This window comes from Trachurus japonicus, chromosome 22 (assembly GCF_045865225.1).
Source record: "Trachurus japonicus isolate A0001 chromosome 22, Traja_1.0".
Classification (NCBI taxonomy): domain Eukaryota; kingdom Metazoa; phylum Chordata; class Actinopteri; order Carangiformes; family Carangidae; genus Trachurus; species Trachurus japonicus.
The window spans coordinates 16261896-16287900 of record NC_140928.1 but is presented as its reverse complement, the minus strand read 5'-3'; the positions used below and the strand labels follow the sequence as shown (position 1 = coordinate 16287900).

Here is a 26005-nt window from a genome sequence, read left to right as displayed (position 1 = left end):
CAGTATCACCGCCTCCCTCAACATGAGAAAGGCCTGGTAAGTAAGCCAATTTACATGTATTAATTAAGGCTAATAATGAGCCCAGCATGACAAGGCATTTGAATGCATTCCTCATGTATTGTGCAAACTCTGCGGAGCTCTGTGGGTTTGCAGTCTCACCCATTCAGATGGGCCACAGATTGTAGATGTGGGGGCACGCGATCAGATAAAGGACTTAAACACGCACAAAACCAGGACAGTATACACATGCAAGTTTCACCTCCCCCATCGACGCCCACACACACTCGCAAACACAGACACACCGAAGCGTGCTAATGAGAAATAAACACATATAGTTACACTAAAGTTAAATAAAAGTGCAAATGACTACACCAGCAAAAAAAGTAGAAACAATACATTTATATAATTACAAATTGTAAAACTGTACAGTAACAATTAGTGAAGTATAAAAAAAACACTGAAGTGAATAATTTTTCATTGAAAATAAAAAGTTTCACCCACAAGGTGCACGTAAGCTATAATGCACAATCATGTAAGAGCAATTACATTTCATTTGATCATATAAATATTTAGGAAGTAAGAAGGATAAACTACGTTTACAAAAGTGTGTAAAAACAGACTGCTCTGGAATGGTTTTAATCATCTTTGCTCATTGTTGATGTGTAAATGCTTACATGGTTGTTGCCATCTCATACCACAGCGCAGCTAAGCCAGGGAACCGTGAAAAAACAGCCGCAACCTCAGCGCATTAACATCAAAGTGTATTTCTATAAGAGCTTGTTTTCTTTTCTCGTCCCCGGGCTTCAAACGCTGAGCTGCAGTGGCTGTTCTCATTACCTCTTTGGCTTAAAAATCCAGCAACGGGGACCCGGCCTCACAACGAAAGCCAACACACACACATGGCAAATAAAGACAAGGTAGAAAAAAAACATGTCAAGGGCACAAGGCTCTCCCTCCTTAATTGTACCTGAAGGGAAATCCCTTTAAATAGTAGTTGGCAGAGGCAGTGAGCTGGCAGGCAGATCAAACAGTCACTGAGCAGAAGCCCTATAAATACATCACATTCACTTGCCTCACTTCAAACGCCTCCTCCTCAGCCTCTGCGCTCCTCCTGTGAACCCACAGAGCTGAGCTGCGTTCAACATGTTCACAAGGAGGACTCAGTTTCTGATCTTAAGCGCAACGTTTTGCTTTGCTTCGCATCTCCGTCTGTGCGTCATCTCTCATCCCACTCCACGGTAACTCCAACTCGATATAAACAGGACTGCTGTGTTTGTTCCTCGCGTCACACTGTAGACGTCTCAGGAGCTTTGGTTTTCTTCACGTACACCTCTGATGTCCCATCAGGCACCAGATGGCTGAAGCTGCTCCTGAAAGAGGCCAGGAGGCGACCTGCAAAGAGAGGGAAAAACAAGCGAGGAAGAGTGAAAAAGAGTCATGTTTAACACATGTTCTGGCTTGATGTCCTTAATATCTGTGTACATTTCAACATTTAAAAGCTTCAGCAAAAGATTAAAGAAGTAATGGCCGGGCTCAGTGTGTTTACCCAGCAGCACCCAGTCTCAGTCGTAATGCAAACATGATTTAAAATGCCTAGCCTGTTGATGAGAGATAACAACAGACAGATCAGAAGAAAGAAAGGTGTTAATCTGTAGCATTACCAACCTGTCCATGTCTTCTGTCCGGTCAGAGTGAAGCTGTTGCACTGAGAGTGGGAGCTGCAGATGTACGCAGCCTCTCTGGCGCTGTGGACAGACAGCACGCAGCCCTGCTGGCTGTATGACGGCCAGCAGCGGTACTCCACATTCCCAGAGGTCCCCATACCTCGCATCACCGTGTAATCTAACCACAAGAGAAAAAGACGCCACTTCAGTACATGAGGCCAGTGAAAGATTTTGAAGTGTTCTCTGAGGACAGGATGAAAGTTTAATGATCCCCAGGCAGCATAAAGAGAATACAGATATGAACATGAAGAAAAACAACAAAGAAAACACACTTACTGTAAGATATTTGTCATGCAACTACAGAGCTTCTACTGGCTCAGAGGGATTAATATGATTGACACACTTAGAGTAAAAAGTTACACCACTAGGATGATAAATCACAGGAAACAGTCTTGTTATGTTTGGGGTTGTGACAAAATGTGTGTAAGTTTTCTAATATCTTATGCAAGTACATGATACAAGTTACAAGGTACCATGAAATAGGCTACATGATGACCATACAAGGTTTGGATAAGTTCGCTTTGTTGCCAGTTTTACTTTAACGTGAGCCAAAGAGAAGCAGCAAATCCTCACAGCCAAGCTTTGACACTGTTTGAAAAAAAGCCAAAATATAAAAATAGTCGCCGCCACTCTACGAGTCCACTAATTGTTTCAGCAATAACAAACTATTTCTTTGTAAATAATCCAGAACCATGAATTTCTATTCTGGTTAGGTTTAGGGTCTGTAAAGCAGAACAAAAGATTCTGCATCTGACACCAGTTGTGAGCCTTTCTCCAACAAACTGCTGCTCTGCACTGAGAGAGAAAAAAATTGCTTCACCTTCTTCCTGCTCAACATTTGTGTTACATTCATCATCATAATTCTTTCAGTCAGACTTCTTGTGGACCTGGCCTTAAATCATCTGCTACACATTAGCAGGAGCAGAAAGAAGCATGCACACACACATGCCTGCAATCACACTCTCTCTCATGCGCGCACACACACACACACACACACACACACACATACCAGAATTGGACAAAAACCTAGTCTGTGCGTCCGTGCGGAGGAGGCACAATGTTACAAACTGTTAACCTTCTTAAATAGCAGGAGCTGGTGTGTGTGTAGAGGTATTGTTACAGGGAAAAAGACACAAGGATCTGCCCTCTGGGTCTGAGAAGAGGGGACAAGGAGAGGGAGTATTTAGAGGATCCTTCTCGAGGGAGAAAAAAAAGAGGCCTGCCGGGGAGCTAAAGGGTGGCAGGCCTCAAATGTTGAGGACACGGAGACATATGAATATAAGCTCTGTGTTCAAGCTGAACAGCAGGAAACAGCCTTGCTTTCATGTTAATAGACAGACTATTAAACATATTCATATTTATTACTGTGCTCAGGGCTCTAATACATTTCATTCCTTGCTTTTTATCACACCAACTAAATTTATATCTGCAGAACCAGCTGTTTTAAGAAACTATCTTTACCAGGTTTTGGCTTCCTTCACCAAATCACAAATGATCTCAGCTGTGGAAAAGTTACATCCACATTACCAATGAATCTCCATCTGTCAGCAATTTCAAATTAAGACTTGGGATGTGATCAGCAACTTTTTTTTTTTCTATCTACACACAAGCACGCTCATGTTATTCCTCTTTGAGCTCTGTTGCCATTTGGCCTCTTTTATCCCGCTCTATGTTTGTGTCCTTGGCTGCGATTCTGATTTTTTTTCTTCCCTCTTCTGAGAGGAGACATGTTAATGAGCCCATGTGTTTTTTAATATACAATTGCAGGATCTTTAGATTTTTTTCCCCCCACTCTTCTGGTTGTTTAATCCTCAATAGTTTCACATTTGGGGAAATATACTCCTTTTGCTCCTTTCTGCTTTGAGTTAGATGAGAAGATTAAACCACACTAATAGCTATCTGATAAATATATGGCTACAATTACCACCAATTACAATAACCACCTGGCTAGCTTAGCTAAACACAAAGACTGCAGACACGGGTAAACGGCTAGCCTGGCTCTGCACAAAGCCTCACTAATGAACATATCATATCTGGTTTGTCTGACATGATCAAAAGCTCAAGTGTAAAAACACGTTTTATAGGTTTCATTTCTTGGTCTGGAGCAATTTAATCTATAATGAGATGAATTTTGTTGACCATTTGCTAATTTTAGCCGTATATTTACCAGACTCTTTACGAGAGCTGTTATCTTATCCAACTCTTGGCAAGAATGTGAATAAGATAAAATGATATGAGGTTAAATCAAGCTAAACTAAAAATGTTAGCTTAGCAAGAAGACTTGAAACAGGGTTACAACTCTTCTGGCCATCTAAAAATAACAAATTCCACCTCATGAATTAACGTGATGCAGCTTGTTTGTTCAATTCGTGTCAAATTTGAAGCGTAGAACTGGTGACTTTGCTAAAATTTATGTCCTGGACAGAGCCAAGATAGACGTTTCCCCATGTTCAACTATCAAAAAAGTAAATGTGTAGCCTATTTTACTAACCTGACAACGCTAAACTAAATGAAGCTAAACTAGGTTTAATTAAACAAAGCTTAAGAAAACTGAAATGTGACCTGGTTTGTACTTGACCAAAAAAAAGTAGCCTACCCTTTTTAATGAAATCCACTAAATGGTGAAAGTATAAACACACATTTTCTTTAGGTCTTATCACACACACACTCAGCAGCCCCAGCAGCAGCAGCAGCAGCAGCAGGGCTGGCTCATGGCACCTCCTTGTTAAGCTAAAACATTCCCTCCCGGTGTCAGCCTCAGCGCCCAGGCCTCTTTACCCTGAATCAGTGATTAAATTCACAAAGCGCTGCTATATAAACAGTCCAGCATCTGGGGGACGGAAAAATCTCACCACAGGAACGCAGGCCAGTCATTCTGTTATTAATATTTCATAGAGCTGGGAGGAACGGCGGGAGGGGTTAGGGGGCTGCAGTGGAGTTAGTGGAGGCGAGTTGGAGAGAAGAAAAGTGAAGGACTTTTGGTGCTTATACTTTAAGTATACACAAATGTTGTGGAAAGTTTGCAGAAATGACTTTATTTCATCATTCTGGGAGGATTAACTTAAATAGTGTTTTTAATTAAGGGATTTCAAAGATGGATAAAACATTTTCTTCATAACTATCCTTACATAGCAAAAACCCTAAATAAAACATTTATTATGTGAAGAAAAACTCCATGTTATCCCAGCACTGTTTTGTTAAATGAACGCCAACTGTGCTTTCTGGGCCAGAGACATGCAGGATTAATCCCACTTTGTTGGTCTTGTCCGATCATTCCAGCTGCCTAATAAACCTGTCAAAACACTACGAACGGGAGAAACAACCCTCCTTCAGTTTTTAAAGATACAAAATGAAGGTGGAGGTTGGCTGTTTCAGTTTTCTCAAAGAAGTGAATCAAAAGGGGCCAAGCATTCCCCTCCAAGAAAAAGGTCGACATGAGGGCCCATTGTACTTCATGAAAAAAAAAGCAGCCTTCATTCCAGTCTCCAGCCTTCTTACCTCTGATTATTGATGGAGGCAGGTTGTCCAGGTGCAGGCCAGACTTGTAGAGGAGGAGGATGTGTTCAAAGGCCTCCAACGTCTGATTGATGTCAGCTTTCAGCTCCCCTGGACACACACAAAGCATTTAGTCTGGTAAAAGATCTAACTGACTAAGGGCGTAAAATCAACCAATATAGAAGATTTGTGTTTTCCCCCCGCTCTGCTCGTCTCTCTCTAATCCTAGCTGTGTGATCTCAACAGAGCTTGTATTCACTCCTGTGTTACATGTCGTGAAGCATTTTGTTGAGCTCATTAAAAGAAGCACTTAAAGTAAGACATGTCATTACACGACTCCAATAATGGAATGATTTGCTTTCTGATCTTCCATAGTTTAGTGTCCTGTCACGTCAAGATGTCTCCTGTCCTCACCTGTGGAGTTCATGATGTGGTCTACCAGGTGTGTGAGGCCGGGCGGGGCTTGGTGAGGCAGCAGGTAGGTGAAAAAATACCTGGGGCCAAGCAGAGACAACTCATTCAGACAGACAGAAAGACAGACAAGCCCCATCACATAGTTCTCACAGAACATGACTTGTCTCACATTGGTGTTAAAACAAACAGTTCATAAAGCTGTCAAAATCTGAGGGCTTTTTAAAAAAGGGAAATGCACCTTTCTTCTCCCACTGGCTCTACTAATATTTATCACATCTTCCATCAAGCCACATATTTTAAGCTGTATTTCTTTACTATCGACATTTTAGATGTCAGCTGAACCTATATTTAAGTAATCACTCATGCAGCTGCTGCTCCATCCATCCATCACACACATCTATCACGCAGTAAAACTATCATGTTTCTTACCTATAGGCATTGTAAATGTTCATCTTCTCATTCAAGCCTTCGCACACACCACGTGTCGAGCAGGGCAGAGTGAAATTTCTGTGTGGAAACTGTAACGTGCAGTCTGCGTCGCTCTGACAGCGGGTCTCCTTGGCGCTGGCGTCGTCCAGGTCCGTGAGCTTCAGTTCACCAGACACGGTGACAAACTGCCGCGGCTGGAAGTCCAACAGAGCTACGGAGCCCAGAGGAGACTGGGAGAGGAAGTGCAGGAGCCTGACGAGGTCCAGACAAACCTGGGATGAGGAGCAGACATACCAAAACCTGATCAGCCGGATTGATAACAGTTTGTTTAAGTTCACAGAACTTCCTTGTAACTCATTTGACATTTGAAACAATAAATCAGCCAACAGAAAATGCATCCGCAACAATTCAGATAAGCAATTAATTGGTTAAGATGTTTTCCGTAATTTTATTTCAATATTTTGTATTCTTGTGATGTTAGTCAAATGACACTGAAATGTTAAACTTTTTGCACATTCTACATTGTTTTTCAAATATTTTATGAATTCATATATAAATAAATAAAAATATATATATATAAATAAATTTATTAATTAATAAAGTAAATAAATACAATCATTTTGTCTGACCAGTCCAAAGCCCCAAAATATTCCATTTGCAAACATGGAAAACAATGAAAACCGGCAAATTTAAGTTAAAAAGTCTGAAATCCTGAATTCTGAAAGTTATTTTGCCGACAAAGTGAAAAAGTGAATATTGTATTATCAAAATTGTGTCAGATTTATTTTATGTCAATTTAAGTTTTGACTATTTTAAAAAAACAAAACAATGGATCATAAACACAAAATAATAGTTAGTTCCAATCCTAATTGTAGCTCCAAAGTTGGATTTGGTTTTCCTGGTTAGTTCAGCCTCTTCCGGTTTTTGTCAAATAAAAACGTTTCTATCATGGTAGACGAACCAAAACATTCTCAGGCTACTCAAGCTAAAAACTGAAGGTGACATCCTAGACAATGTAATTAAGTTTCATGTTATAGCTAAAAATGGTAAAATATAAACTTTCAGTCTGGCAAAAAACACTGTGTTATTTACTTTTAAGACATTTCACCGACCACATTTGCAAACCATTTCCTGAAACTGGTTTTATAGGACTCTTTAAATTCTATAATAAAAACAGAAAGAGAAAATAAGTAGGCCACTAAAGGCAAAATAAAGGCATTAGCCACGCACTGACAGAGCGTGAAATGATTCTGTCACACTGCAAACATAGCTGCAGTGTTAGGTAATGCGAGTCTCTTGGACGTCACTTGGTGGGATCGAAGCACTGTAAAAACAGGGCTGGGTGAAACCAAACACCCCTGGATTACTGTAGTCTGCGCAGATGCAACGTAGCTGAAAGGGGCCGAGCAGCTTGGGGAGTGGGGGTATTATGAACGGCTGTCTGAGTGATGTAGCAAAATTAGGCCCATAGTTGAGATGATACTTCCAGACGGTGATGCTACTTTTGCCAATCCAAATATAAAACATGCACACTCTTAACATTTTCATTTTTGCTCTTCCGCTCACTCTTTCTCCCTTTCAAACACTTATATGCACACACACACACACACACGCTTGGATTCAGCCTCTGTTGACTCCCACTGTGAGCATACCTGTGATGGGGGTTGAGCTGAAGCTGTGTGTGCATGTGTGTGTGAGGAGATGACATTCCTAGCCTCCAGTGGATTAACTCCAGAGCCCATCTCCATTTCAACCACGGCCTGATCAAATACACTGAGGGACAAATGTCAGACCTCCAGAAGTTTCAAATGTCTACCTTCCCTCATCTTTCAGCCTTCATCTATCTTACACCGAGGCCCTTGCACATGTATTATGCGCAGCAGGATGTGAGAGAGTGTGGTGGTGTGGTGATAAGAGCCAGAGCTAAAAAACAGGAGCTAATGAGCTTACCCTGAATCTGTCCTCCCAGGGGCTCTGGAGCAGCTGGATCATCTGGAGAGGACTCCCCTGCTCCAGAATGACTGTGACTCTTCCTCTCCCTCCTTTTCCTCCGTGGCCGCTTGCATCCCCTGCACAATGACCTTTGAGCTGTGGAGTGTAGAAGAAGTCTGGTTAGAGCAAGTGTTTGTGATTAAAGTAAAATAGATAATTAACCTGCTGTTTTTGTCTCCCCCCCTTTTAAAAAAAACAAAAACATTTTAACTCTACAGATATTAAATAAAACAACTGGCTTAAGTGTCCAAAAGTCCTGAGTGTGGGGCCAAATTGAGAGGACATGATGTTCTGCCAGCCTGACTCCCCGCAGCTCAGACTTGTGACAATAAAATCACATTATAGCCTACAGGGGAATGCGCTCTGTACATTTTCTGAGCTGGGCCGAGCTCTCGGACACACCGCTGTCACACGACTGCTGGATGTGAGAAACAAACCCATCTGTTTAGTTTCAACTAGTTCTAAATTGGGCTGTAATGGTTTGAGTGAATAAGCGCTGGGGGGTTTCAGATGCAACCAGGGATAGCAGAGAGGACAGAGGCACATTGTCAGTTCTTGCCAAACTGGACCCAAAGGTCAGCAAAGGGTCAGTGAATTTAATTTAATTACATGGGAAGGTCCTGCAGAGCCAATGAGGCCTTTCTTTTGGCTCACTGTGTGCCAGACAAAGGAAAATGTGAGCAGTGGTGCATGGATTATGGAAAATCTTAATAATCTTCCTTCAGTATTTCCAGTGTTTACGAGTGGGCAGTAGCTTCTGATGTCACAAACCTTCCTTAACTTTAAAATATACATTTTCTTTAACACTGGGTTAGTATAGAGCACTGACTTTACTCCCCATGGATAAAAGGTTTCAAATGGATGCACAGGATGCAAACAGAGGTGCAGATACTTCACCTTTATGACATTTGGATGCTGCAGCCTCTGCAACAGGACTATTTCTTTCTTCAGCTTGTAGGAAACGAGCTCGCGGCAGCCTTGTGGGTCTTTAAAATCCTCCAAACACTTCCCCATATCTATCCCCTGCTCATTGACCAGTTTTAAAGCCACGGGCTGACCTCCAGCCAGGTTCACTTTGACAACCAGTTTGGTGTATCCAGACCCAAGGACCTCCATCGCTTGCATGTCCACCAGAGAATCACAACCCATTTCATCCATATGCGCTTTCACGGAGCCGTGCGTGATCTCATTCCACAGATTATAATCCAAGTTTGAGTCCAGTTGGGGAGAAAGTCGAGTAATTCCCTCGGATTGTCCGTTCGCATCATCATCACCATCACCGGGCAAAAGCAGCGGAATGATTTCTTTGCGCCTCTCGTTAAGTTGGTAAATCAACGCCCCGCGGAGCGACTCAAACTCCTGCTCATCAGCAGCAAGAGTTGCGTTAGAAAAGTGCGAGACTCTGGCTCCAAACTGCTGCACGCTGCTAATTAAGAGTGACACCAGAATGGAGAGAACCACGAAAGCCAGGAGGGCAGCCGCGCGTAAAGAGTTGCCCATCTCGGGCATTTCTCCTCTCGGTGCACGGCTACTGCTGCGGGGAAGGGGCGCACAGCCGCGGGCTCCGACGACCGCTCGCTCCGAGTGAAAGGAACTCCTCCTGGCTTTTCTGCAGGAGAAGTGATCAGCTCCTTGTTTCCACCTCCCCGGGAACTCCCTCTAGAGGTGTGTCCTGTGCGCTCGTAACTTTACACCCGCTGAACAACTTTGCAGGAGAGCTCGACCTCATGTTGTCAGTCAGTCAGGGGGAGTCAGGGGGGAGTCCGCGCGTGGAAGCGTCTCCCGCAGCTGATCTGGCAACAACAATCAGACACTGAAACAGCTGAATATGAAGAAAGGTTACTGCCTAACCAGAAACTATAAGTTTTAATCATCACAGGTAGCTACACATGAGGTAAAAGAAAAAAGAAGAAAGAAAAAACGAATCAAGACTAAATTAAATTTGTATATAAATTATGATTAAAATGTTAAATGTAAAATACTTTTATTAGTATGCTGATCAATTTCATGTAAAAGAGAGACAATTATTATCGGGTTATAGAATGTGTTTTCATGCTGACTAGCCTATATATACAGATGTGGGGTATTTAGCTACAATATGAGGGAGAAGAAGGAAAGAGGAAGATTTCTGTCACCTCCTCAAAGTGTCCAACAGGTGGCAGCAAAACACCTTTTTCTCCGCATTGGCCCAATGCCTGTTGTGAGATTGATTTTTTAATAACCAGATTCCTCATCAGATATTCAAAATAACACATCAGATCTGTACATGTTCACAGTATTATTTCCACACAGTGTTTCATGGTGTAGGGTTCTTGATTCACTTCTACTTGACTGCATTGGTCTCACAGATCTGGAGGCAACGTTGACGCTGTAATGAAGCATTTCCCAGAAATGTGCCACAGGAAATTACCATGGCTGTCACCTCAGCACCAGCCAGAAGCCAAACCTCACTCTCTCCAACCTCTCATTATATGTGTATGTGTGTGTGTGCCTGTGTGTGTGTGGTATCCTGTATTTGCGTACGTGTTTGCAGTGCCTGCATGTTTTTCTTCTTCCCTCTCTTTCTGTGTGTGTGTGTGTGTGTGTGTGTGTGTGTGTGTGCGTGCCAGGCTGGACAGCTAAACAGTGTAAGTTAATCAGTGTCTGAAGTCAAGAAGACATTAGCCACGTCAGCTGCAACACAGGCTGCTCAGAAAACTAAGTGGCAGCCACCAGCACAGCAGGCTTTGGTTTAATATGAGCGTGATCATTCACAGGAAGACTTGAGCTGGGAGATAAGTAGAAAACAAAGTTCTTAACAAATCAGATCACCTCTAGTTTTCCATGTCTCACTCATCTGCGGCTTTTGATCTGTCAGCATATGTTTACTCCACCTAATTTAGGAGGATGAATTGGTTTTTACAACATAACTCTCTGAAGCACTGAACGGGGCTATATTAGTGAGACAAAATTAAAGATACTTCTACTGTCTCTGCTTCTTATTTGAAACCATGAAATCAGACTTTCATTTCTCCTCCAAAACTTTCTCACACCCTCCTCTTCCTGATCTCTGCCTTTCCTCCAATAAATCACTTCCTTCTTTTTCCAGTGTGGCCCTCAGAGACAAGGGCCCAGTGCCATGATTCATATTTATAACCAGAGCCAGACCAGCAGCCGCCTCATTAGCAGCGAGTCACACTGGTCTGCTGTGCTGGTTTCTCCTTTCTTTAGAGCTGCTTGGCCTTGGCTTCCTCCCTCACGTCTCTTATTAATAAGTTGCCCAAAGTTACATTCCCCCTTTTTTCCTTGTCTGTTTTCTTCTATTCTGAATTTCTTGCCTCATTATCTTAAATCTAGAGCAATTTCTAAACCTACTTAAGCTTAGTTTACCCTGATGTTATCTTCATAAACTGCATTTCATTCATTAGCAAAACAGTGTAGCCAGTCCGAGTGATGTTGATTCCAATTTATTTTGTTTTTAAAGATACACAGAATAAGTTTTAAGTTATTGCTGTTAATAAATGGCATGAGTATGATTGTATTATTACCCTCTGTGATGTTGATGATGTCATGGTTAACAACTCATATTGATCAATTATGAGGTACTGATTAGAGAAAAGTTTGGGTTGCCAGGTTGTGAAAAATCCCAGTTTGGGGTTAACCTTTATGTTGGGTAAGATAATGTTAGTTTATGGTAGCTAGTCTATGTCTGCACATATGACATGTCAATATAGGCCAAAACAGCCTATTTGCAGCAGCAAATGGTTCTTCTGATCTATAACGTGTCAAAACAGTTTAACCAGGATCAGGATCTTTTTGATGGTTATAAACTGATTATAAGTTTTTTATATGGGAGTAATTCAATTTTAAAATGACATTTTGTTATTGGAATGAAACAGAAAAATAAGGCAAGCAGCTGACTATTAAGCTTCTTTTGGGTCCCATTTGTGCATTCATAAACATTTGCTCTGATCTGATTATCTGAGCTACTTCTTTAGTGATTGGTGTAAATATTAATAAAAAGAAAAAGAAATAGATTGGGGGTGGTTGGTTTTACCTTAATTCCCCTCCTCAGTTGTCTCATATCCGGGTGATATTTAGCCAATTTACAATATTCACCGCCCTGTGATCAGCTGCTGGAGGTCCCCGTTATATTATTGTCTAATTGAACACAGGGTAACACTTTATTTTAAGGGGTCCTTGTTCCTGTGTATCTACCTAATTAATTACAGTGTAATTACCTATGTAACCGTATGTAATAACATGTACTTACATTGTAATTACATAGTGTATTTTGGTGTACTTACAGGTCCTTGTTACACTTGTAATAAGAAATGCTTGTGCAAAGAGAGAGGCCACTTTGGCATTTCTTATTACAAGTGTAACAAGGACCTGTAAGTACACCAAAATACACTATGTATTTACAATGTAAGTACATGTTATTACATACGGTTACATAGGTAATTAGGCTACACTGTAATTAATTAGGTAGATACACAGGAACAAGGACCCCTTAAAATAAAGTGTTACCGACCACAGCGTCACAGCCTGCTCACCTTCCTATCGGACATTAAACAGTTGCTGTAGCTCCAGTCCGAGCCAGTGGATCACGCACTGATGCCCACTATCCGTCACTTGGAGCTCCAGCACCGCGGCCGGTTGGACAGCGACCAGGCAGCGTCCTCAGCATCACCGCGGCTCCGCCAATCAGAGCGCAGCTCGGGGCAGATTAACCCAAGCAGCCCCGGTGCTGCTGTGTAGTAGCAGCCTCAGAAACAAGCCTGTGCCTCCGATCCTCGTGGACCCAGTCTGGGCAGATGGAGGGGACTGTTTGGGTTAACCCAGGTCAAAATAACAGCAAATGCATTATTGCCTATTTTGAATTTTAGTTTTGGTTTTTCAAAGGCGAATCAGGAGGGACATGGATGCTCGCTCGACAATAGGAGAAAGCACGGATGCGATAGTGATGGATGATTCTCCTACAGATGAAAGGGATATTCAGGAGGCTTGCCAAAGGTGGGTTATGCTTTCTTTTTGTCTGAGGATTTTTTTCTGTAGCTTACTAGGTAACTTGATTAGAGGAGTAAAAAGATAAAATATGAATACAAGAGATTTACAGTGAGTGGACGTGGATGTTGTTCTTACCCTCCTGTGGCCGCTGTGAGTATCGTTCAATGACACTCAATCCAGCTATATGGACAATAGGATTTTGTGCAGGATATGACTTCTGATCTTATTATTTTTCCATTAGACCTATTTCAATTGTTTTCTCAGAATCAGTGGATCCGGATCGTGTTGCTGTGTTTGTTGCTGCTGGTGAAACCAAAAGGTGCACATGTGCAGTTGTCAACTTACTTTTCAGAATTGATGTTTGGTAATTACAAGATTTTCATTTTTATATATTTTCCTCTTGAATTTCATCATCATAAATGGGATTTTAAAGATATACAGGATACAGATATACAGTAATACATCATCTCTGTTTCGCACTCACTGTGGTTGACTCAGGGACTGCGAGGTCTGCTCTGTGTCATCAGCTTCCTCTCTGGGTCAGTGCTGTCACCCTGTCACTCACTCCATGCAGCAGCCCTGTGAGTGTACATGTATAAAAAAAAAAAAAAGGGAAAATCAAATGGCCAAGAGGCTTCAAACATGAAAGTGGAGCTGGCAGCAGCTGAGGCCTGCCACTCTTTAGCTCAGCAACAGGCCACATTTGTGCCCCTCCAAGACAGATCCTCTCTGCAGATCCTCAAGCATTTTTCCTCTAATAACCCCCCCCCCCTCACAGGAGCAGCTCTGGCTTTTTAAGAAGGTTAACAGTTTGCCTCCTGCATACAAACTGAGCTTTGGTCTTGTTTTTGGTGTGTGTGTGTGTGTGTGTGTGTGTGTGTGTGTGTGTGTGTGTGTGTGTGTGCAATGTGCATGCATGATTGGCAGTTTGGGAGATGTTTGCGGACACTGACGCTGACTGGCGTCCAGAGAGTTGATGAAAGAGACATGTGCTGTAGCGAGGGTGAAAGACAGAGGCCTGGAGGCAGACGGAGGGGAGAGCAGGGAGCGCTGACACCGCTGTGGCCTCACAGAGACTTTGTGAGTCTCCTTGATGGAGTCTTTTAAATACCTTAAAGCTTAGTTTGGCTCCAAATACGCAACTCATGCACTTTACAGCAACTAGTCAAACTCAGCTCTGAGCACAATAACGTTACAGCAAGGACATTTAGCTAATATACTTGAGCGTTGTATTTTAACTGAAGTAGCCTAACATTTTCAAGGAAAAACATTTTCTTGCAACAGAGAATCTTGTGACGCTGTATTTCTATATTTTTGATGAACTTGTTGTCAGTGTTTGTGCAAATTTGTGGCGATTTTGGAAGTTGTAGTGTGTGGTTTTGTTGAATTGTAGAAATTAGATTTGTTTCTAATATTTAACTCACAGTCGTTGCCATTGCTGGGCCTTTGTAAACTAATGAGGTAGTTTACAAAGGGATTTCAGCTGATTTTTGTATTCATCCACTGAAATATTGATGAGCTCCACCAATTGCTGCCCTCACATATGTGTGTGTGTGTGTGCACACCTTGGCCAATCCTGTCAAAATGCATCATGGAGGAGTAATAGGCTTAAACACTCGCATCCCGAGCCCTGTGGTGAGGAGGCTGTCAGGCACAGGTTACGTGGTATCTACTAATCCAAATGTTTCCCTGTTAAAAGGGTTTTCTTGGGAGTTTTTCCTCAGTTGATGTGAGAGTCTAGGGCAGAGGATGTTGTTATGATGCTATGTAAAGCCCTTTGAGACAAAATGTTTGTGGCTATACAAATAAAATTGCCTTGCCTTGCCTAATAATTCAGTGTGTGTGTTCTAACCTGAGTGGATGGAGTTCACTATGCTTCAGCTACAGACATCGTGCTCAATTAGTTGACAGTGTTGATTTCTAAATAGTTTTTATTAGGGCATTTACTCACTCACTCCAGCTTCTAAATAGGCTAAACCAAATGACAAACATTTGCGATGGAGCTGCTGAGTACACTGTGAGCTATTTATTATTTAGATCATGTTACAGTTTTATTGTGATATGAAGACAAAAATACTGTGGTTCAGTTCCTTACTGAGCTCCATCATTAATCAGCACCACAATCCCTCTGCTACAGTATACCACTAATTCAGCAGACCACTCATCATCTGTGCGCCTTATTATGGGATGCAAATAAAACCATGTGAGGTCATTTAGACTCTGTTGACTTACTCCGTCGCCATGGTGACAAGGCAGGAAGTGCGGTTGCATCCAGTCTACTGTGGAAAAACAAGCATGTGGTAGACTACACAGACCTCATGGCCCCGTTACTGAGACAGAGCCAGGGCGGTAGTTTATTTATTTACTCGAGCACTGAATTCATGAGACCAGATAGGAGGGATTTTCTTTTTAAAGGGATAGTTCAACATTTAAGGACAATTGGCCCATTGCCATAATCCCTATTGTCATAGCAGTAGGTTCGTTACCTTTAATTGTCGGTGCAAGCTATTTTTAGAACTTCGTAGCCGAGCCGCGAGCTGCTCAGAGCTACGCTATGGAGGCTAATGGTATTTCTTGGTTTCCCTCATCAAATTCATCAAATACACAATCCAACAACTCCAAAACAACTCTGTCTGGTAACGTTCCATTATCATCTCATAGCGTGGTGAATGTGCAGGTCACAACTTGTCCATGACAGCGTTTTGGAGTTGTTGGATTGTGTATTTGATGAGTTTGATGAGGGAAACCAAGAAATCCCATTAGCCTCCATAGCGTAGCCCTGAGCAGCTCGTGGCTCGGCCATTCTAAAAATAGCACGTACCGACAAATAAAGGGGGAGCATATGTCAGTCCGACCGCCCAAAAGTCCGACCGCTCATTTCTCCGACTACCCATTAACCCGAGTTATTTTACAGTGTTACTGTTAGGTTTAGGGTTAGGGTTACTTAAGTCGGAGAAATGGGAGGTCGGACTAATGGACGCAAAAAAAAAAGAATGGTCAGAGAAATGGGAAGTCGGAGAAATAGGTAGTTGGACAGACGTCATGCGCCTCAATTAAAGGTAACGAACCTACTGCTATGAGTATAGGGATTATGGCATTGGGCCAGTTTGCCAAAATGTTGAACTATCCCTTTAAAGTCAAAATTGTGGAATTGGGTGGAACAAAGTGAAATGCATTTGTCAATCAATCGGTTTGATCTCCTAGTACATACAGTAGTTTCTCCCATTAAAGTGTGACATACAGTGTACAGTATATTCACTATTATCTTGTGCCATCTCTTTCTATACGTATATTATATGTAGGCTACATTGTATAAAACATCCAAACATAAGACAGTTTTTTATGACAGCAATGCCATTTGCTCCACTATTATAGGCTGCATATCCCTTCAAATGCAACCTGACATGTTTGGTGTCTTGGGAATGTTTAAATCTCATGAATTTTAAATAAAGGTCTGTGGGTTTGAACAATGTTTAGCACTACTCAACTTCCTTTAGGGACCAACTCACCCACTGACAGCTCTGTGTGGTTTTTAATACACTGGTGCGATTTAGAGGACTTTAATACAAGTGATTGAGATTCCACAGCTATGCTAACAGCGGCACCACAAGTGTCTGAACAAAATGTCATGTCTATGTACGCATGTGTATGCAAACATTTCTTATTAAACCAAGTTTTATAAAATCTGTTTGCAACAATATCTGTATAAGAAATGAATATATCGCAGCATCAGACTGGAGAAGCGAATCATTAAACAGGTAACTGCAGTGTTGTCCTGACTGCTGCCATTACCCATGAGTCATCACTCAGTCTCATGATATCTATACTGGACAGACACCTACTTCTGTTATAATTGGGCCTTGTTGCTTCCAGTTGCAGAGTGGGTTAGAAATCCATTCCTTACCTCATTAATTGTGCTGGCATGCTCAATGCTCCATGGGATACGAGTAGAAGCCGAAACACGAATATACCGCAGTCAGGAAGCTGAGGTGTCAATCAGTGTGACGCAGGAGAGACACATGGTTACGGCTACATTTATAAACAGGTTGAACTACTGCACTTTCAAATAACTTTGCTGCTTTTTCCCCTCTTTGTACTTATCTGTCACTCTCCTCTCCTCTCCTCTCCTCTCCTCTCCTCTCCTCTCCTCTCCTCCTTTCCCCTCCTCAGTGAGATCCCAGCAGTTTCCCTGTGCCCTCCTGAAAGTAAATGTTCTGCCGAGGCCCCGTTGACAGTCCTCCAGTCTGAGGGGGAGCTGTGTGACAGCTGCAGCAGCCTCGCTAGACCCTCTTCCTCCTGCCAGCTGTATCACCAAGTATGCCTGAAAACTCACTGTACACTAGGACAGATATATGGGCACCCAATGAAAAGGACCCAGAAAGTCTAAAAAAAAATATAGAGGTTATAAATAGATCCACAATTTGAAATGTGTACAATTCATGTATTGTCTTTTCTCCTTTAGGTCCCCCACGGTCCTCGAGTGGGGGCTTACGACTTAGCACAACCCCCAAAATGCCCCCACTGTAGCCATCATGGTCCAATCAAACCAAACACCTGCCACGACTGCAAGTCAAACACAACTGGCCGTCATGCTGAAGGAGGTGTCGTGGTGAAAGTGGGACATAGCTGTGGCTCTGCTCATCAGACGTCACGTCATGGTGCGGTGAGGTGCCACTGGCTGCACGGGTCTAATGAGAGCAGGACACAGAAACCAACACAGCGACATGTGGTGACAGTGAGGTGTGTTTAAAGACCCATTAAAGGGCTCTTTATGTGGCATTGTTTTCACATTTCTGTGGACTCATTATAATAAACTCTTCAACCATTAACAGGGATGGAGGACTTTACTGCATCCTCAGAAAGTAAGTACTGAAAGCAATTCTCACTTTCAAAGCCCAAAGGTATTGCATGTCACATTCCCACTGATCATAATAATTAATCTTTACTCAATACCTCCGACTGCTTATTCTTCTGTGGTTACCTATTCGGCAGTTATTCCCAGCTGGTAGTGGACTATCCCTTAGCAGTGTTGGTGGGTTGTGCTGTGCTGCTGCTGGGATGCTCATTGGCCGGACTCTTCATCGGTCCACTGCCGGACTTCTCTGACCCACTGCTGGTGAGTCACACACACACACAAATAACGCATATAAAAGCATTCAGTCAATAAAATGTAGTCCTAAAGTCTCCCTTGCTGCAGCAGATGTATCTGCGATGTCACGCTTCTGTCAGATCTACAATACAACCCCACCACCACCACCACCTTAGGCTGAGTGTTAAATTACTGTTTCCCTAATGACTCACGGTCTCCATTTACGTCAGTCTCATGTCAGATCCAATGAATTAGATCACACTCGCTGTCATCTTAATTAAATGCATCTTCTCACCTATGAGATGTAGGCGTACAGGACAAAGGATGATCTGAAAATGCAACATGGGATTCACAACAATGAGCTGTTAATGAGTTATCTAAAAAGATTTACATATGAATTGAACATTGGGTTATACAAGGACTCTGTTTTGGTAGTAAGCGTAGCGCTCTTTCTTTTGAGGGTGCTTGTGGTGATGATTAATTCAGTGAGCTGTTGCAGCGCACTGATGGGCACCAGCATTTACACTGTCTTCAGCTTTGATGTCTGTATGTGTGCGTGTGTCCTTTCTACAGGGTTTTGAGCCACGGGGAACGTACATCGGAGTTCGCCAGTCCAGCTTGTCCGAGCTGCAGGAGAACACCGGCCCGGGGAAAACTCTGTCTCCTTTACCTCAGCAGCTCAGTAAAAGGTCGGCAGAGAGTTTCAGTAGAGTGCTGGGTTTCTGCACACGTCACACACGGTTTCCAAATGGATATGAGCTGCACACATAGAGATATAGAGCAGTTATGGTCATGTTGTGGTGTGTGTACGCCGGGGGTATATATGTGGCTGAAAGTCAGGGTTTGAAATCTGACAGAACTGCTCCTATAGCTAATACCAATAATTGATATATGACAGTAGCACAATGGATATGAAAATATTGGTAGAAGAATATATAATTAAAAATAGGTAATCAATATTATAAATGAATAATTTATCAAAGCTGCTCTAACTAAATTTCTATATTACTAATGGATGAGTGGATCACATGACTCTGCAGTTTGCTTTTTAAAGCTGGTGTCACAGATGGGAACTCAACCGTTTCTACTGTTTCAGTTCACTTTTGCCAATCTCTGTTTGCTAACTTGTTTGTGCCTATATGAACTGAAAAGATAATGATCTGACAGAAATCAGATTTTTTTTTCATTGCCAAGAGCAGTAAAGGTCACAGGAATTTGACATGGTGTCAGGTGCAGTCACAAAAAGTACAAAATTAGTCAAAAGTAGCGATAAAATAAAAATAAAATGAAATAAAATTTAAAAATATTTTAGTGCAAAAAATATGTATATATCATATGTGTTGTGTTTTACCATCACCCACAAGTGGTCAAAAAAAAAGAGAAAGAACTGGTGGTTTAAAGTGTGTATGCATGTGTGTGTATTCCCTGTGCTGTAGCTTCGGAGTTCCTGTCAAAGTCAAAGACGGTAGTGGCAGCCAAGACGCCTCCAGGCTTCGCATCAAGAGGATGTTGGCACGAGACTCGTCTCCAAACACATTCCTGTGTGATACTCCAGGTGGGTCAGTCCTGATGGGGTCACACCTTTCAATCAACTTAATTCACTGATGATGAATAAAACTGAGAGCAGAAACAATGAAAACCATATAACCACCACATCAAAGAGACAATCACAATCTTGATTATAGATTTGTTGCTAAATAAGCATCTTATGTAACACAGTTGGCTCCAGTACAATCAGGGATTAAGTAAATGAAATAGAAATATTAATTAAACAATGTAAACACGATGGATGCCAACCCTGCAAATGAGCAACTAACTTCCATATAAATGAGTAGCGTGAGTTGAATTCAAAATCCTCCAGCTTCTTCGGGAGTAATCAGCAGCCCCCCAGCCAGCTAATAAAAACAATACAACATAATAAACAACAGTAACAACGTGCTAGTTAAAAGCATAGCTAGAACAAAAATGTAAGATAGTAAGAAGATGCGAATAATAGCTTTTAGTGAGGCTTCAAAGAGAAGAGTTTGCTGAGTGCTTTTCCTTGGGCAGGTTATCCCAGATTTTCTGCTCTCAACCCCACTTTGAAATAGTGTGCTGGTAGATCAAAGACTATACTGCTGTTTGCCCCATAAAAAAACACAGAAAGCCCCCTGAATGAATTCATTAGCACCTCAATGCCTTAGGATTTTCACTATATGATGTCTACATTTTATTCAACAAAAGCAGCAGGGTTTAATGCACAAGAAATTGGAGGTTAGGCTGTTTTTTTTTAACCTTTGAATGAATTCATACCCTGCAAAGTATAACCAATGTGTGCATTTCTAACCATGAGCTGATGAGTCACTGCTGGTTATCACTCAATCCATCTGTCTGTGTCCACGCAGGCGAGCGTTTGGCCCAGCTGGTGTTTCGATCAGAAAACTCAGCCAGTCTCTGGAGCCTGAAGGCCATCCACGCCATGTGTGAGATGGAGCAATCCAGGGTCCGCTACTGTCTACTCAGCCCTTTGTCTCACCCATAGTCCTCTGCCTTTAGTCATCACCCTCTGTCACTCTTTACTGTCCTCTCTGCGCTGACCATATGTCACGTTTTAATGCTTTGGAGGAATAATAATAATTTTTTTTAAAAACTCAAATTGAATTTGAAAACTCATTTCAAAAATGGGCATGTGTTCAAAAAATAAAAAATCTCTCTCTATCTTCCCTGATTCAGATTCGCTCCCAGGCTCAGTTCCAGGACCTGTGTCAGCAGCATGTGAGGGCGGAGGCCGAGGGACCGTCCAGGAGCGGCTGCTGTCCGAGCTGGTCTCTGGGGAATTACTTGGCTGTACTCAGCAATGCCTCCTGCTGCCTTAGTCTTACCTCACACCAAGTACTGCAGCCTTCTCTTCATTTTTAACATGGAAAAAAAATAAAAAATAAAAAATAACCACAAATATAATAATGATTAACATGAGATTTTACTAAATAGTACATTACAGTACTTCTCATCGAGAAGTTCCTGACCAGTTCATCTTAAATCCAAATCCAGTTTCTAGGTTTGTTCTCATTAAGTGCACCAGGTACACTGGGGGGTGGGTGGGTGGTGGGGGTGTCAAGTAAACCTTGATTTACATTAAGATTATGTAAATAGCTATAAAATGCAGTGGGGCAGACCATCTGTGCATCTTATGACAAAGCACTAATGTTTTCAGCGTATAATCTACATACCTTAATGTTTAATTTCAGACGTGGAGGCAATTTCTATCTTATTGCTGGTGACTTTGAGAGGCCATTGACCAGTTGTAGGTTTAAGAATTCAATCTGCTTCCTCTGTGCACAGCCCTCAAATAAAAAACAAGCATAACTACATAATTGAGGCACACTGTTGCACTGGGTGATGTGTGTCTTCATCAAAATTAGCATGCACATTCTAGTTTGTATTAATTCATCCCATAAAAAAACACCCAACTGCGGAAAGAAAAACAAATGTATTAAATTGGTTTTAATCTGTCCCAGTCTCCAATAAACTGGTAAAACAGATTCCTTACATGAATACAAATGTGATTCACTTATTTTACTGTTTGACATTTGCTAAAAACTACAGTGCTCTGCAGTTTTAGGAAAGTACAATGTTGTTGGTTTTTCACTTTTCATGGGAATTGCTGGCAATATGAGGACTATACAATGATGTCAGTCTCTTTCGTCAAAGGAATCTGAGTAATTTTAACATTATTTTCTCTCCCCTCTCACCAGGTTTCTGAGTCTCTGAACCTTCTGCGGAAGTGCGCTCTGTACTATCATGAGGGACATCTGGTGGAGGCCTGTGTGGACAGACCCAAATACGGCAGCTGCTCCTCTGTCCCGTCCCGCTGCAAACAATCTCGTGTGGTGTTCCAGATCCTGCACTTCCTGGTCGATAAAGATTTTCTTGGCCCGCAGACGGTTGAATACCAAATCCCGACGCTGAAGTACAGCCTTCTGTTCCTACCCGTCGACAAAGGGGAGCACATGATGGAGATATACATGAGCAGTCTTGAAGGCAGGGATCTGACCTACAATAACACCACTATTACCGGCATGGACTTTGGCATCAAGCAGACACTGTTCAAGCACTACCTTGCAAGAGATTCAGTATATCCTGTCCTAGCTGTTGTTTGTCTTCTTTTCACTATGGCTCTCTATCTCCACTCTCTCTTCATAGTAGCGTTATCTGTAATAGCAATCACAGGCGCCCTCCTGACCTCTTATTTCTTCTACAAAGTAGCATTTCGTCTGACTTTCTTCCCCCTGGTCAACCTCTCTGCAGGCCTTATTCTCTTGGGAAGCTGCTCCAATCAGGTCTTCATCTTCGCTGATTTCTGGAACCTGCAGCTATCCCAGAACCCCTCAGCCTCCCTGGAGAAGAGAGTTCACAGGGCTTTGCAGGAAGTCGGCTATTTGATTCTTGCGTCCGGGCTGACCTCCAGTGCAGCGTTTTTCTCCGGTTATCTCAGCAGCATCACAGCAATTAGATGTTTCTCCGTTTACCTCGGAACTGCCTCTTTCATCAGCTCGCTCCTGGCGTTAGTGTGGCTGCCGTGCTCTTTCGTTCTGCGGGAGCGCCACACCGAGGCGTCCACTGCATCGCTGGCAGTGCAGGGATGGAAACCGTGCTGCTCGAAAAACACAGGCGGCTTCTGGGACACGAGCTCACGCAAGAAATGCCTCTTCACCCTCGGCCAGAAGCTGAGAGAATTAAAACGAGGGCTGACCGACACTTCAAATTTATTTTTTCTGAAAATCTTGCCCTGTGGAGTGGTAAAGTTCAGGTACATCTGGGTGTGCTGGTTTGCAGTGCTCGCTGCTGGGGGCACTTACATGTCCTGCATTGACCCAGGCATGAAGCTACCCACCTTAGAAAGCAAGGTCAGCCAGCTTTTCCGTTCCAGTCATCCATTTGAGAGATACGACGCAGAGTATCGCCACATGTTTATGTTTGAGAGACAGAGAAATGGAGAAGATAAACCTGTCACATTAAAGCTTGTTTGGGGCGTCAAGCCAACAGATAATGGGGATCACTTTAACCCTAAAAGCAATGGCTCTTTGGTTCTCGATCCAGAATTCAACATGAGCCAACCAGACGCTCAGGTCTGGCTAAGGGACCTGTGTGGACGGGTCCAGAATCAAAGCTTTTATTCCCCTCCATCACTTGAGGATAGAAATGTTATGACAGAAAATATCTGTCTTGTGGAGCAGCTAATACACTGGGTATCTGTCAGGCGGTGCTCAGAGAGTGATGACGCCCTTCACTTCTGCTGTAATGACATCCCTTTCCCCTACCCTCCCAGCGTTTTTGAGAACTGCCTCAGCATGATGCTGGCAGAGAGGTACGCTGAGGGCCATCTGGCCCACAGCGGAGGCCTGTACTTCCAGCCAGATGGAAGGGTCGCTGCCCTTGTGTTGGCATTCAAAACCACATACCTCTACAGCTTCAACTTCAGCTCAACCAGTGTTTTTTACAGAGAAATCCGGACGTGGTTTAACGGAGAAATCTCTGGAGCTCCACGAGGACTAGAGAACGGCTGGTTCATCAGTCAGCTGTCTCTTTTTGATCTACAACAGTCCTTAAGCTCAGAGACTCTGGTGGTAGCTGGCTTCTCGGTAGCTATCACATTTGTTCTGCTTCTTCTCACCACCTGGAATATTCCGCTGAGCATCTACGGCACCATAGCTGTTGGAGGCAGCGTGTTTGTCACCGTCGGCCTCCTGGTCCTTCTCGAGTGGCAGCTTAGTGGCATTGAGGCTCTATTAATATCATCAGCAGCAGGCCTGTCTGTTGACTTTGTAGCCAACTTCTGCATATCCTACAGCCTGGCTCCTCATTCAGACAAAATTGGGAGAGTAGCACACTCCACTAAAAGGATGGGATGTCCTGTAGCAATAGTTTCTGGTGCATTTTTCTCCATGGGAATCATCATGCTGCCTGCCACAGCTCTACTGTTCAGAAAACTGGGAATTTTTCTGTTTTTGGTGAAATGTGTAGCATGCGGATTTGCCACCTTCTTTTTCCAGTCCCTGTGCTGCTTTTTTGGACCACAGAAAAACTGTGGAAAGATCACGCTGCCGTGTTTCTCGGACCAGACAGACGGCGCGCTGTCCTCTTGCTCGGCAACAGAACCTGGTTCCTCCTCGGCCGCTAACGGCGACTTTGGTAGATCTAGAGTGAGGAGGAGTTACGACAAAGAGACAGGGGGCTTCCTCTACCCCAACCACCAGCGTCAACACAGGCAGAAACAGACAGGGGCAGGGGGAGGAGGGGGAGGTGGCGGGGGCCGAGGGCCGGAGCAGTATGAGCTGCAGCCACTGGCTTATCGACTGAGTGACAGCTTCGAGAACAGCACCTGCACAAGTAAACTGTCAAACCGGCCCTCAGTGCTCTCTGATGAGATCGAATATTGCGGGAGAAATAGCATGAATGAGGAGAGTGAGGAGACGTGCAGTCGTTCACATAAGATTTACCAACCGCCTGCAGCCCTCCAGACTTCATCACCTTACAAAGAAAACACCCTGCGGCCTGTGGGGCTGGCACAAGAGGACCATGCCAAGGATAAGCTGCTGTGTAAGACCTGCAGAGGTCAGCCTGGTGGGGTGACGCACTGGGCCAATACATCTTTCTCTTCATCTTCCAGCATCCAGGAAACTATAATCAGCCACACACTGGAGACCATTGATCAGCCGTCTCTCTGTACAGAGGAACAGACCACACAGGAACATCTCCATCACCACTCGCACAAAGAGCATCCCTCCTTGTCCCACAGCTCCTGTGAAGGTCTGGAGGATACCTGTGAAACATGCCTCAGCGACATCGAACCTGGGCCTTCAAACCTGCAGCAACACGAAGAGGAAGGAGAGGCTCAGTTGCAACCAGGATATCTTAACGGGAAAAGAGACACACTTCGTCTCTCACTGAAAGATACTGTTTATGAGACTTGTAATAAGGGCCGCACCAGTCAGAGCGAGGAAGTCGTTATTTTACCCAACAGCAAGCCAGACTTACCAGATGTTTGGATAAAGAGAGACGGACAACGGGAGGATACGTGTTGAGGAAAGTTGGAGGAATCTTTGCAAACACTGTGCATTAAATGCTCAGAATTTATATTATAAAAAAGGAATTCAAAAGCAAATATAAATTACAAAAAGAAACATACACTGTTACTTTTGTATAATTCTCAAAGGAAATATAAGCTAACTGCAAGTGTAACATGTGACAGCATGTTTGTCTTCTGTTGCTGCTACAATTGTTCAAGTGTCTGTCACAGATGAGGTCAAAGCATGAGTGTTTTTCCAGCAAAAAGGTCAAATCAAAGCATGACTTGTTCAGCCCAGCATTTTCAGAAAGACCATAAAAGATGAAGCTTTTTTTCTGCCACAATTTTGCACCAAAGTCACACTTGAAGAAACTACAGCTAGAGTATGTCAGCAAAAAAAAAGAAGAATAAAACACTCAGTTACTGCACCTGCTGCGGCAGAGTTTACTTTGTGCCTGGAACTTTTTAACATCTGCACCGACTGGGTTGTCAACAAATACAGTGCCAACTCTGTGCAACTGCTGGCCTTTCTCCATGCTGGAATTGACCTTAATGAGCCATATACATTAATGGACTTCAGAATATTCAAAAGATAAATGTGTGATAAATGGAGAAAGAGATGATGCATTGTGTGTGCCTGTGTGGAGAAATTACATAAAGTATATTAGCAAGAGTCAGATGTCACATCTAGAGTAGCAAAAAGCTGTCAGTCGGGTGATTTTGCACTTTGTGATACTGTGTAGAGTTTGTCCTTTGTGACCATGACTTAGAGAGTCAGAACATGTCATTGATAGTGTCATGGTTTGGTTGCATTTAATGTTTCAC

General features: G+C 42.9%; 2 protein-coding genes across 2 annotated transcripts; one reads left to right on the top strand and one right to left on the bottom strand.

The window, feature by feature from the left end:
• Positions 1–384: 384 nt before the first annotated feature.
• pkdccb (protein kinase domain containing, cytoplasmic b) lies at positions 385–9640 on the bottom strand. Its single transcript, XM_085768261.1, has 7 exons — positions 8952–9640; positions 8013–8150; positions 6063–6334; positions 5634–5713; positions 5223–5330; positions 1666–1842; positions 385–1392 (listed from the first exon to the last, which is right to left on the bottom strand). Exons 1-7 carry the CDS (start codon positions 9561–9563, stop codon positions 1286–1288), a joined length of 1494 nt encoding a protein of 497 aa, XP_085624387.1. The 5' UTR covers positions 9564–9640; the 3' UTR covers positions 385–1285.
• Positions 9641–12759: 3119 nt separating this feature from the next.
• disp2 (dispatched RND transporter family member 2) lies at positions 12760–25593 on the top strand. Its single transcript, XM_085766960.1, has 10 exons — positions 12760–13049; positions 17214–17358; positions 17506–17783; positions 17876–17905; positions 18036–18159; positions 18706–18821; positions 19569–19687; positions 20517–20614; positions 20845–21003; positions 21867–25593. Exons 1-10 carry the CDS (start codon positions 12955–12957, stop codon positions 25194–25196), a joined length of 4494 nt encoding a protein of 1497 aa, XP_085623086.1. The 5' UTR covers positions 12760–12954; the 3' UTR covers positions 25197–25593.
• The last annotated feature ends 412 nt before the right edge of the window (positions 25594–26005 follow it).